This window comes from Budorcas taxicolor, chromosome 2 (assembly GCF_023091745.1).
Source record: "Budorcas taxicolor isolate Tak-1 chromosome 2, Takin1.1, whole genome shotgun sequence".
NCBI lineage: Eukaryota > Metazoa > Chordata > Mammalia > Artiodactyla > Bovidae > Budorcas > Budorcas taxicolor.
The window spans coordinates 174,669,663-174,683,142 of NC_068911.1; the positions used below are offsets into that span (position 1 = coordinate 174,669,663).

The 13,480-nt window shown below is 55.2% G+C and overlaps 1 protein-coding gene across 1 annotated transcript in view; it reads right to left on the reverse strand.

Annotated features, from left to right (window-relative positions):
• Positions 1-2,940: 2,940 nt before the first annotated feature.
• The window catches only part of ZBTB40 (zinc finger and BTB domain containing 40), a 77,024-nt gene continuing 66,484 nt past the window's right edge, over positions 2,941-13,480 (reverse strand). The window contains exons 16-20 of the mRNA XM_052635728.1: positions 10,213-10,427; positions 8,765-8,927; positions 7,974-8,060; positions 6,646-6,863; positions 2,941-4,871 (exon numbers count right to left, since the gene is read on the reverse strand). Coding sequence (XP_052491688.1) covers positions 4,677-4,871; positions 6,646-6,863; positions 7,974-8,060; positions 8,765-8,927; positions 10,213-10,427 — 878 coding nt within the window. The 3' untranslated portion in view covers positions 2,941-4,676. The remainder of the gene's footprint in view (positions 4,872-6,645; positions 6,864-7,973; positions 8,061-8,764; positions 8,928-10,212; positions 10,428-13,480) is intronic.

Here is a 13,480-nt window from a genome sequence, read left to right on the forward strand (position 1 = left end):
CCCAGAGCAGCACTTCACCTCTGTACGCACTCACCTCCACGGCCAGAGCCCAGCTCCTGGGGCTACCCCAGGTTCACTGCTCCAGACACGACCGATGGCTCCAGCCCCTCTCCCCAAACACACTGCTCAGGCAGAAGGGCCTACATCCTAGAAGCCTCGTGGGCTCTGAGCAAGGGTTAGGACTGCCCCAGACGTGAGCAGAGACCCCCTACCCCCGCCTCGGGCGGGCCTGAGCTTAGGGGGCTGCGGGGTATAATGGCCCCGCCTTCCCCGCAGGACTCTCACTGTGGGAATTATGAACATCCTGTCGGCGTGTCTACCTCTAGTTTCCGTGTTGGCTGCCAGCAACGTGACATTTTCAGCTGTTCACCGCGAAAGGTTTCTGCTTATTTCACAGTTACCTGCTCAGCACTTTGCGCTTTGGGGGCAGTTGAGGTTCAAGAGATAAATGGAAAGTGGTGGGTGTTCTCAAGATCCCCAAGGATGCAGAGAGAGAGGAAGAGGTGAGAGGTGTAAAGGGGCAGGAATGAACGCTCTCCCCAGTGCTGGAAAATGTAGGGAACGGCTGACCTGTATGTGAAGGACTTATTAATAACAACTACAATTTTCAACACCAAATTCATTAAATCCAGGCTTTTAATTAGAACTACAATTCTGTGGGGTGAATACAATAATTTCCTCTATTTGTGAATGAGCGCTGGGAGGAGGGAGCTTAGAAGAGGGTAAGGATCTCACCAAGGTCACAGAGTCACAAAGTGACAGCGCTGGGATGTGCCGAGGCTGGTCTCTGTAAGCTGGACACCAAGCCTGCTCCCTGGGAGCAAGGGCCCAGGAAAAGGAGACTCCACCCGACAGGCGAGCTCCTGGCCACCCCCAGGCTGCACTCACACGGTCCGTGGGTTCAAGAGCCCCTAGGAAGGCAGGCCTGTCCAGCCTGGTCCCATCTGACAGCTGCCCGCAACCACAGAGAACACGGGTCTATTATCACAGTCCATTTGAAACTCACACAGCATAATTCTTTCCAAAGTACGTATTTTATTTATATAGAGTAGTGCAAGTTGAATGCGAATTAATGGTCTGTAATCGTTTCAACAGCATCCTGTGCTGGCTAGCTGCCCTCACCACGGGTGGTAGCCGGTGTGGCTGGCCTTTGTAAGGCACGTGATCAAACATTTCCCCGATTGGGAAGAAATCTAAATTAGCCCAGGGGGTAATTTTTTTTTTTTTTCCAACAATGTCATCCCCAAAGCACGTCTTCTCCCTTCCTCCCAGGCTGAGTCAGAGGGGAGCAACTTTCCGACATCTTTCTGGCTGTGTTGCTGAGCTTTGGGCCCAAGCCCTACCAGCCCCAAGGTTTTCCATGGCCTCAAGACACTCCCTTCGACCCCAGATCATTCTTTCGTGCCCACTTTCTCCCTGACTCCCCAGAACCCTGGAACATGCTGGGCCCAGTGGAGCTGGGCAGGGGCTGCTCAAGCCCTCCTGTGATGAAAGCACCCCAGGATTTTCTCCACCGCTGCCCAACTATCTACCCCAATTTCACAGCGATACCGCTTGTCCCTGGAACCATTCTGTGTAAGGCTGTTAGTTCCTCCAGCCCATGGTCCATTCATAGACCTCAGGGATGTGAGATATAAACAATCCCCCCCCGCCTCCAGTACTAATATGTAGTTAGCCTATGGTATGGTGGCTGTAGCGGCGCCTGGGACAGAGAAACTCCGGGCCCGTCCTTTCTCCTTGGTGCTAGTTATACCACGGGCAGAGAATAGGCTCCTGGTCTCCCTGTGTGCCCTTGTTTGACTGGGTCTCTCCTTCGCCCTCAGCCCGCGGCCCTCAGGACTCTTCTCCAGGGGATGAAGCTGAAGAACACTCCTTGGTTGGGGAGCGGGGCGCGGAGAGAGTCAGACAGCTTCCTCAGAGAGGACCTGAACCACCAGGGGAACCTGCTTTCACACCGTACATTGTGGTGCTTTCTGGGCTCAGAGTTTCCCAAATGAAAAGCTTCTGAGATGGAAGAGACAGGCTTTATCAAATAAACAAGTATAGACCATTGTCTCTGCTTCACTCCCTTTCAGGCTCTGTTTACACACTTGCCTGGGCCCATATTCCCAGGGCGGGCCTCGCTCCTGAGCATCTATTTGCTGTCTGCCTTACTCACCTGTGACGAGCAAACACCTTTCCATCACGGATCCCCCACTGTTCCCATGGAGTCAGACTCCAGCCTGGAATCTGCCTGCCCTTTCTTCCTCACCAGGTGCTTCATGAGCTCTGGGATTAGAGGGGGGGGGGGGGGGGGTGGGGGGTCTCATGAATAAATCCAAGTGTTCCAAGAAAGCCCACAGACTCCTGGGTACCATGGCCAGTGGCCCAAGGTTCAGCCCTGAGACCATCGGGGCAGCAACCCAACAGCAAAGGCCACATGAGAGCCAGTGACGTGGACAAAGGGACCCGGGTAGCAGTGTCCTTCCTGGCAGCAATCCGGAGAGTCTCTTGGGCAGACAGAACTAGGAAAGTCTTCCTACAATGGGATCCATGCTTGGGGGTCTCCAGGGAGCAACGGTGTAAAAAGTCACTGTTGATGCGGCATCTCGCAGAGGTCCGCTCGGAGCAAAAACGAGACTCGAGCTGGACCTTCCCCTTGTGCTGACCAGAACTAGCACGGGCCTCGTGCTCCCGCTGGCTGGCCGTGCTGGGGTTCAGAGTGCAGCTGGCGGCAAGGCCCGCTTCCCTGCCTGCTCTCGGCAAAGCAAGCTGCAGGTCCGGCAAGTCTGAGGCGAAGGAGCGTCCTGCCTCCACCGGGGTCTCTGTCTGAAACCTGAGAAAAGGCTGTCTTGGTACTCGAAAAGGATCAGAAAGTTGGGTCAAAAGTTTACAGCTTTTTTTATTCAGAGGACTTTTTTAAGAAGAAAAAAATCACTTTCCCCTACAGGTCCCCAGTCATTAATTTTTACATTTTTTCTCTTTTTGTCTGGAAGAAGTTTTGATGCTGCTGCGATTCCCAAGTAACCAGGCCTTCTTATCTGCCAGGCTCGGCCTCCACGCCCTGCAGGTTGGGCAGCTCCATAATTTCACTGGGGTTTTATCTGGTGCCAAGCGGAGGTTCGGTGTCATCTCGACACTTGCTGATCAAGAGCAGTCCTGGTCTGACAGCTCACGGGGCTGAGAAAACTTAAGACAGAGACAGCCCTGGCAGAGGCAGCGAGGGCCTCACAGGGAGGCCAAGTCTTAAAGGTTTGAGCACCATCTTCTGGTCAGTCATTGGCCTTTGAAAACTTCATTTACTTCCTAACGGGAAGATCCCTGAACTGACAAGCTCAAGCGATTTGCACAGAAAATGAGCACGGGGCGGGAGGTGGGAGAGAGCTGCCGAGCTGCCTGCAGAGAGCGGGCCGGTGGTGAGGGCCATACTATGGCCCTTCCGGCAAAGAGTGATGGCGATAAAAGGACTGACCGTGACTCGAACCGACCCCTGCCCCTGCTGGTGTCTGGTGATGTGAAATGTGCTTAGAGAGAAGCAGTGGCCTTGTCTTCGGGTGGCCTGTATCGTGAGGTGGAGGGATCAGACAGGGGGTCAGCCGCACAAGCTGGCAGGGAGCCGTGCTGGGCGTGGACACGCTGCCCTCGCAGACATCAACCTTCTGGCATCAAGGAAAGGAAGATAAATGCTAGCCATTCCCTCTGAACGGCAGGAACCTATATCTATCTAATTGCACTTCATAATGGATTCCACAAACCATTAATTATCGGATTATATTTTGGGAACTGAAGAAAAAAAAAAAAGCTTTGTGAAATTCAGACTCCAGAGGCCCGCTGGCCAGCACTCCCCATGGCAGCCGGGAAGGGCGCTGCGAGTGGGGCTACACACAGGCAGGGGAGACCGGGGCAGCAGGAGGAATCGGGAGCCGAGGCCTCCAGGCTGGGTGGAAGCGTGAGGCTTTGATTAAGGAAAGGGGATAAGGACACCACGGAAACACTGTGGGAACCAGCCTCCAGCACAGAACACCATGAGGAGTTTCCGGGAGGGCAGGCGTGGTTTGCAGCTACGTGGCCTCACACTGGACACCCGCACGGCTATGGGAAGGGCCGATGGAACCGACGGGGTGGGCCTCGGCCTGGAAATGAGGCCTTCCTGATGGGCATGCTGTTACCAGGCCTACGGCTGACATGCAGGGGGCTGGGAGGATGCCAGACATGAGGAAAGGGATCCTGCACGGCCTGACGGTGCGGTTCTCTCGCTTTCCAATGGCCAGAAGGCCCTGGCAGGGTGTGCTGGCCCACTCCGCGGGCCACGGTCCCACCTGGAACTGCCCCTCCACACACTGTGGGCTGCCGGCGTGGCACACCTGTCCCTCTGACCGCCGGCCTTGGCTCCGCTGCTCCTTCAGCCTCTGTTTCAGAAGCCTCACTCCGCCTGCAGGACAGGGTCACAGAGGCCGCCGCAGGAGGCCTGCGGGGAGCGGGCCTGCTGGCCACGGGGGGTGGTCGTGTTGGCTGCCAATGACTCCGAAGCTGGTTTTATGAGAACAGCCGTGCTTCTGCCCCCTTCCCAAGGGAGACCACTTGGGTTGGTGCGAAGCTAAGATGCTCAATACTGTGCCAGGGAGGAAGGGCAACAGGCAAGTGTGGAGCTTTTCCTCCACTGCACACGCAGGACCCCCCTCGCCATGAGCAGCCACTCATTTGGCCTCCCCACAGATCAGGGTGACAGTCCCGTCCAGCAAGTCCTCCACGGTCACGGCCACGAGCTCAGAGCTGGTCTGGGCTGTCTGTGAATCCGGCAATGTCACGAACACCTGCGAGCCAGCAAGCTGGGTCTCCTCCAACGTGACCACCTGCTCCGTCGGGGCCACAGGCTCTGGGGTCTGGATCACCTGCAAGGGAAAGACCGTGAGGCAGCGCTGGGCAGTGTCCACAGCCGGCTCCCCAGAATTTACATGGTTTTCCTCTCACGCTGTAATGATGGTATTTATGTTTTCACCTGAGGAGAGCAATTACATGTGCCTAATGGGAAGAGGCAAGTCTAACACACCCGTGATGCAAAAGAGAAGGCAGGCAAACAATTTAAATAACTCTGTGTGCTAAATTGCTATAATTTAGCTCAGTATGCCATCTCAGGGCGCCCGGACTCTATGATTACACACCAGTGAACGTGGGCTCAGTTTCTCACACTGGTTTTCCTGTCTCGAGGATTACACCACAGAGCTAAGTGCCATGTGAAAGGAATGCTACTGAATGAAGGTGGTTCGTGTCATGCTTGGACCAGGGAAACAGGGATGGCTGACTGGAAGCCTCGGCTTGCCGTAGGTGGCGTGTCTGGGCATTGATCAGGCAGAGGGCCTCACTTGGGAGGCTAGGTGGCTACAGGAGGAAGAACAGGTGGGCAAAATGTGGCTTCTGTCAGCTCCCTCACGCAGCTCCCCCGGCTGGAGGCACAGGCTTCTACAGGCCACATGCACCCCTCTCAAATGGGCATCAGCTCTTAGAGATGACGTCCCCATCACTGGGAGAACTAGTCTGCTTAAGAGCACCTACTTCCTGCCTGAACCTCAACCTTCTGAGCCATGGAGCTCGGAATAGCTGACGCTGTTAATGCGGAGTGCCCGCAGAGGGCTCAGCCACCCTGATTCCTGAGGGGTGGCTGAGAGCGGAGAGTGTCCTCCTCTAGACAGGAACGGAGAGACGGGGACGCCAAGCTCAGCCACGTCTCTGCTGTGAGAGGGAAGAGGCTGACTGTGTGTGACGTTCAATAAAAAATCATCTAGGACAGCAGCTTTCAAATTGTCATTTTCTTTTAGCAACGGACTCTTTTCTGTTTCCCCCCTGCAAAGGACATCTTACCAAGAATCCTAATATATATATTATATATATAACATATATATTTATATATATATAAATAAATAAAAGCAGAGCTGTTCTTGAAATGGCAGCAGGAGCAGCACCCAGAGCCCTGGGCACCTGCCTTGCCCTCTGCTCTGCACAGAGGCCTGCAGGAACTCAGCTAAAGGGACTGCTCAACGGGACGGGATGGGGTGCAGCCCAGCCAGCTCACAGTCCCTCTCTGGTCCATCTGCAATTTACTGTCAATCAACAGAATAGAGCTTCATTTCCTCTTCTGCCCACCCTCTCTGGAGAAGATGGGAAGAACAGTAAGAGTTCCAGAGACACAAAGAGGGGCGGGAGCAAACACAGCCTTGAGACCCGAGAAGAGGCGGGTTTTCCCCCAGAAAAGCCCAGACATTCAAACATGCTCTGAGCCCAGCCCACAGGGGCTATCAAGCTTAGGGCTTTCAACCAAAGGAGCTCCCAACAAAGAGCTCACCCACCTCCTCCGAGGGTTCCTGCAACTCTGACCACACCCGACAGTGGTCCGCAGAGGGTGAGCGAGGGTGTGAATGGGAAGGACAGGCCCAGGTCATTCTGCTTTTAGAATTCTTTTTCCAGCCTCTCTATACCCAGGGGCCGTATCACAGGTAGCCACCAGGTGGTCCAGAGAAACTTCTGCAAGATCCTCCTGGCCATGAAGTCATCACTTACGGGGCCCCTTGAGAGTCCCAGGGAGAAAGGCTAGTTGTCTGAAGGGGCTGCCTCCGGAGAAGCCTCCAGACCCCTGGGTCCGCAACCCCGCATCCAAGGCCCCACAATCACCTGCACCATCTGCGACTGGGTTTCAGCGCCCAGCACCTTCGGGTGTTCAGACTCCAGGTGGCAGTCCAGCTGGGCCTGTGAGGTGAAGAGCTCCCCGCAGAGCTCACAGGGGAAGGTGCTCTCCGACTGTTTGAAGTGCTCCGTGGTGACGTGGTGCTGAAGGGCCCCTGGGAAGCGGAAGGTGGCCGCACAGTACAGGCAGCGGAAGGGCTGCGACCCTGCAGGAGGGGGATGGAGGCATGGCTGCTGCAGCCAGAGCGGGGCGGGGCAGGGAAGGGGCGGGGCATCCAGGGGCAGCTCTTCACCTTGTGTGGGGCCTGGAGCTTGAACAACTTGGAGAGGTCTCTTTAGGAAAATGAGTGCAAATTTACACAAACAGGATTAGGGGTAGAGCTTTGGAAAAGTCCTGCCAGTGACAGGCCCCAAGTCCAGCTTCATTAGCATCCGATTCAAGCTAAATCTGCCTCTGCCAAAGCCTATTATTCATTCATTTAATGGTAATGACGCTATTTTGTCACTTTTAACATCTCTGAAATGGGATCAATGACAGCTACCGCTGCTGCAAGCCGTGGAGGCCAGGTGTAACTGTCCACAAGTGCCTGTGCGTGCACGCCTAAAGGGGCAGCATGGAGGCCTGCAGGATGCTTGTCCACTGCCTGAAAGAAAAGCCCTGAGATGGCAGCGGTGCGTGTTTCTAACTCACAGGAACCAAATGTGAGTTAAATGAGAGATCAGGGTTGGATGGTCAGCTGCATTCCCAAAGCAGGAATCAGAAGAGACTAGCTCTACTTTAATGCTCAGGAGACCAAAACCGCAGGCGTTACCACGCACTCCCTGACTGGCGCCCTTGATGGCAGAGGACAATCCTGTGGGGGATAACACTCATGCCAACAATCTCACCTGAGCGCTACTCTGGGAAAAGTAGCGCTGAGTTCTTATGTTAATCAACTTACTTAATGGCAGACGAGAGTGCATAAAAATCTACGTCAAATTGAGCCCAGAGCAGAACTTAGGATAACCAGTTTTTCTAATGGTTTGTTAAAAATGGTGCCTTTTAAATAACTGGCATTTAGGTTTGATGGGACAGAGCAGGAACGCTAATCACAGGTAATGCGTAAGATGCCTCCCTGTGCAGGGCCTGGAGAGTGTTCTGTGCACTAACATGTTCGGCTCTCACAGTTGCCCTGCGAGGTAGGCAATACCGTCAGCCCTGTGCTGTAGCTGAGGCACAACTCGGCTGTCACTTGGCCTGGGCTGTGCAGCCGTAAGGGCACGGGGAGGGGAACACCCTGGGCCGCCCTGCCCTGGGGCGCCTCACGGGCACCGACCTGAATGCTGGCACTTGATGTGGACCTGCAGCAGCGCTGGCGTGGGGAAGAGCTCCTTGCACTGGTCACACTCATGGAACTTCACGTCTGCGCGGCGCACGAGCAGAGGCATGGAAAGAACGAAAGGAAGACTCTCGCAGGCTGGGGAGCAATGGGGCTGGGGCGAGGGCGCACAGTAGCGGGCATCTGCCAAGTGCTAGGAACCCGACACCTACACTAGGGGCTGCCCCAAAAGGTCGTTCGGTTTTTCTGCCCGATGTTGGCTGCTGGCCAACCCAATACACGAGCGAAATGAGTGGTACAGAGCGCCAGAATGCCTGGATGTAAAGGGGATCACTGCAGGATCAAAGGAGGAAACACCCGGAGGAAACATGCCATGCGCTCAGGAAACCCTCCCTGAGTGCAAGCTGCTGTCTCTATGCCCCCATTTACCGGCCACACAGGTGTGAATAATTGACCTTCTGAAGAGAAGGAAATGGGTTCAGAGCGAGGGGTCACTTTCCAAGGTCACACACTGGAGTCAGGATTCCCACCCCGGCCTGCGTGCCACCCGGGGACGGCGGGAGTCACGCTGCTCAAGGTTCCAGGACTTCTGCTACTCAAGCCAGTGTCACAGGTGGACTGACTGACGTGGTGCCCGCAGGTGTGCCGGGGCACGACGGGGAGTCACCGAAGCACCCCGCGCTCCAGCACGGGGAGGAGCGATTTGGGGCTGGAGCCCAGGGCCCTAGGCCACCAAGCCCCTCCCACTCGCCAGCCCCCGCTCCCTGTCCGGGGCACCCCAGCTTCACCTGCATGCTCTGTTTTGATGTGCTTCTTGTGTTCAAGCGTGTTGGGGAAGGTTTTGTCACAGGAGCTGCACTGGAGGGACGAGAACTTGGAAGATCGATGGTTCTGAGCAGCAAACACATCTGGGTGGTGGGTCCGATTGTGGTACCACAAGCCGGACAGTTGCTGAAAGGAATGTGGCAAGCGTCAGGTCTTAAATGTTCCGGCAAGCTAGAGGGTTCACAAAGACTCAGGAGAGACAGGCGCTCCCAGGGAAGCTTATGATCTGGAGTCCCACTCTCTTTTTTTTAAGGAGTCTACTTGAGCAAAAATTGATTTGAATAAGGCAGCACCCAATCTTAGCAGACAGAAAGGAGCTCCGAGCAGTGGGGAGTCCAGTTAGTTAGTCGACCTGGAGTCTCACTCTTACCCAACACCGTGAGCGCTGACAGGCGAGGGGAGGCTGGTGTTCATGGGAACAAGGTGCCCGTGTATTTACTGAGGCCACTACAGGGCAGGGCTGGGCCCTTCAGACACGCAGCCTCACAGTAAGTCTAGGAGGGAGGTGCTAGGCTCTCTGCAGTGCCTAAGGTCACACGATTAGCAAACAGAAGCACCAGGAGTCACACCCTGGCCTGCTGTCTCTTGGAGGCCCAGGGTGCAGCCGGGAAACCTTCTGGAGAGAGGCTGCTGTGCCAGCTCCGAAAGCCAGTGTCCCCTCTTCCCAGGTACCGGAGCGGTGCTGTGACACTGTCCCCACAGTTCCAGGGTTTCCTAGAGACTCAGCCCAGGTCTCACCCGGCTCTGCAAATCCAACATCTCAGCACAAGACTCAGAACAAAGCTACCTGTCCATTTCAGTTGAGCTGAAATGAGCTGCTGGGCATCTCTCTGCACCCAAATGTTACAGATGCCAGCAAGGGCCATCCTCTACTCTGTGGTCTCAGAGAGCGTTTCATAGATGCGGTTTCTTTTTAGATCCATAGGGGGTTTCACTTAATTACATAGCAAACTCTAAGGTAAAAAACCAAAACAAAAACAGAGCTCTTCCTGAGGAGTTAAGGAAAAAAAAAAAAAAAAGAAACCCACAAAACACCAGTAATTCTGCTAAACAAGATAATTCCAGCTATTGTCATCCTCACATCCCTTGACACACAGATCAATAGGTTCCAAAGAATGTTGAGTATCCAGGGGAAAAGCAGCATTCAGTACAGGACAAGGCTGAACTCTAAGAGAAGGAGGGCAAGGACTCTTGGCTCCAATAAAAGCTCCTAGCCAGCCCCACTCTGACCAGTCACAGCAGAGGAGCTGGGTAAGCTATGAGCTGCATGCTTCATGTGAGCCAGCTGCGCGGTCATATCCTGGAGGCCAGGGGTGTCCCACAAGCCGCCAGCCCCAGGGGGCCGAGGGAGACCAGAGGGAGGGAGGGTTGGGGGGGCCGCTGGGCGGGCTCCCGCGGGGGCCAGGCTCACCTGGTAGGCCTTGTTGCAGATCCCACAGCTGAAAGGCTTCCCCCCGACGTGGGTCACCATGTGCCGCTCCAGCATGGATGGGGCGCTGAAGATCTTGCCGCACGTCGGGCAGGGGTGGTACTCCTTGGAGTGTACCTCGTGGATGTGCTTGCGGTGGTCCTGCAGGGTGGGGAAGCTCATCCTGCACTTCTTGCAGTCGTATGGGTCTTCGATGTCTGGTGGGCGGGGGAGACACCACAGGCAATAGTCAGTGAGGAGCGGCTGGCTGTGTACAGTTCCAGAGGCAAGACTGCTCAGAGGTCACACGGGGCCAGGAGCCAAGGGCCGGAGTCACTGCATTTACCATGCAGCCACTTTCCACCCTCGTCCTAGGGCAGGGGTGAGGCTCCTCCGAGGCTTCTGGACCAAGCACCATTTAAAGACTGAGCATTTAAGGACGGATGCTGAAGCTGAAACTCCAACACTCTGGCCACCTGACGCAAAGAACTGACTCATCTGAAAAGACCCTGACGCTGGGAAAGATTGAAGGCGGGAGAAGGGGATGATGGAGGTTGAGATGGTGGGATGGCATCGCCGACCAATGGACAGGAGTTTGAGTAAACTCCAGGAGTTGGTGATGGACAGGGAAGCCTGGGGTGTTGCAGTCCACGGGGTGGCAAAGAGTCGGACACAACTGAGCAACTGAACTGAACTGAGCATTAAGCGGTTTACCTCGATTCCTCACTGCATATTACAAGTCAAACTTCATTTTACTGTTTTCCAGGAAGTATGGCTCTTCCCTTCCCCTGACAGTGGGGGTTGCTGTGAAGTTTTCGAATTCTCTACAGAGACTACCCACACATCACTCCTGAAGCATCACTACTTCCTTTGCGGTCAGTAGGACGACTCAAGAGGAGGAATGCGTCCTTGATCCCCACTTTAGATTCAATGACAGAAACATTTTCCTAAGCTGTGTCTACTAAGTGCCATATGACGGGTGAGTTTCAAGTGCCCTCCATGCCCTCATTCACTTAACCCTTCCAATAACCCTATGTGCAGATGCTGTGATCAGTCCTACTTTACAGGTTAGGAAAATCGAGCTTTAGAGAATGGCGTGAGTAGGATGCCGTGGAGCTGGGTAACAAGGCCCCCCTCTGCACTGCATGCTTAACCGGACAAGCCAACTCCTCGGGGGAACCTCAAGAATTAGAACTAGCACTGATGAAGGCTTCATTTGCCAGCCCTGTGGCAGGAGACTTCAGTCCTTTCTCTGAACAGAAAGTAAGATGTTTTAATAATAAAATCCTTTGCCCACAAGAAAGGCCCAGCCCACAAGCCAATCTCCCGTGTGCGCTGACTCAGACTGGCTTGGGAATCCTGACATGCGGCAGCACTCGGGATCGTCAACTGGTTTCCCCGCGGACATGAGCTCGTGAGATCTCAGAGTCACACTGTCTTCTAAGACACCTGACGGAATTCTCCAGAAGCAGTGAGGAGACCATGAAACAGGCAAGAACAGCCGACGAGAGAGGGGCCTGGATGCTGGACCCACTGCAGGCGCCATGCGCCAAGTCATGGCAGAGTGTTCGGGGTCTGCTCTACTCTGAAAACTGACGAAGTCTGCCCCTCTGCTGACCCCGCGTAATGCTACTGGGACAACGTGACTGGAGCAGAAGGCCACTGAGAGAGGCTGAGAGGACTTCCCAGTTGCGGCATCGGGTCTAAGCCAGATCTCACTCGTCTGCGAGCTACCGCAACTAGACCTGCTGGGCAACCCTGTGAAACTCCTTGGGGGGGATGGGGGGTCGGGGAGGGGGGCACTTCATGTTTCCTGCACTGCCCAGTGTCCAGCCGCATGCTGGGCACACGCAAGCTCTGGCCAAGTGCCTTGCTGGCCGCCTGACAACAGGCCTGAATGTGCTGACAGAAAGCACATGTTTGTGAGATACTGTATTTGCCAACAGCTAGAAACTGGTGAGTGGGGAACAGAGGCAGGGAGGGGAAAAGGGAAGAAGGGGATGCAAGGTGCGGGGCGTGAGAAAGAAGACGGGCTCTGAAGGTGACAGATGGCACCGGAGACGGCTGCTCTCGTCACCAACGCTATCTGGCATTCACTGTGCGTTTTCTGTGTGTCAGGCGTGGAGCCTCACGCTTTATGTGTGAGATCTCTTCTGCTCTCCCAGCGTTAGGATTTCCTCTAGCTTACAGAAGGGGTGGAGCTTAGCGAGATAAGGAAATCTGTTTAAGGCTTGAGGAAGTAAATGGCAGAGTAGCCAAGATTCACACCCAGGCCCGTGTGATTTCAGACCTGGGCTCTTAAGCCCCTGCTGGACTCTGCTGATCACGTGCCTCCTACAACTAGAGCCGCTGCAGACGGGGTGACCGCCCACATCTCCTTGCTGATTTCTTGATGACGCTGACGCGCGCGCGTGCTCAGTTGCTTCAGTTACGTCCGACTCTTGGTGACCCCGTGGGCTGTAGCCCACCAGGCTCCTCTGTCCGTGGGATTCTCCAGGCAAGAATACTGGAGCGGGCTGCCGTGCCCTCCTCCTCCAGGGGGTCTTCCCGACCCGGGGACTGAACCTGCACCTCCTGCGTCTCCTGCACTGCAGGCAGGTTCTTTACCCACTGAGCACCGGGGAAGAAGCCCTTTCTCGATGACGGGGGATCACAAAATCTCCTCTCCCTCCCTGCTCTGTGTGTAGAACGGACGTGTGTCTCTACCTGTAGCAGCTCTAGTCGAAGGGGACAAAGACGGGGCAGACTCCACTAACTGAGTGAACACAAGGCATCCAGAAGAGGATGCTGGGCAGGCAGCTTTTAAGGAGTACTGTGAGGGGCCACACGCTACTTCACAAAGTGTCCGGGCTGCTCCTGGGGGAAAGGCAGGTTATGACCAGAAGGAGAGTGGGGAGAGGCGGGGTGGGAGGAGAAGAAAGCAGCTCACTGGACAAATGGGAAGTATTCTGGGGCCCTGCGAGCCTGTCTGTCACAGAGGCTCTTTCCTTCAAACAAAATTGGCCTCTGTCAGCCAAGCAGAGCCAGGTGGGCTAAACCAGAAGACAAGGAAATAGCCCAGACGGGGAAATGAGGCATCACACAGAGACACGTGAAAATGGGATTCTTCTTGAAATAGCAGAGAGGGACTCCAGCTTTTTGCAGGAGGACAGGGGAGGGGAAGGCACTGAGCGGGGGCCCAGGAGGGTAGAGAGACAGCTGCTGTGAGGACCACTGCGTGCCTTCCCAGGGCCTGGCCGGTGCCCAGTGCCTGACATCCACGGCCTCAGTA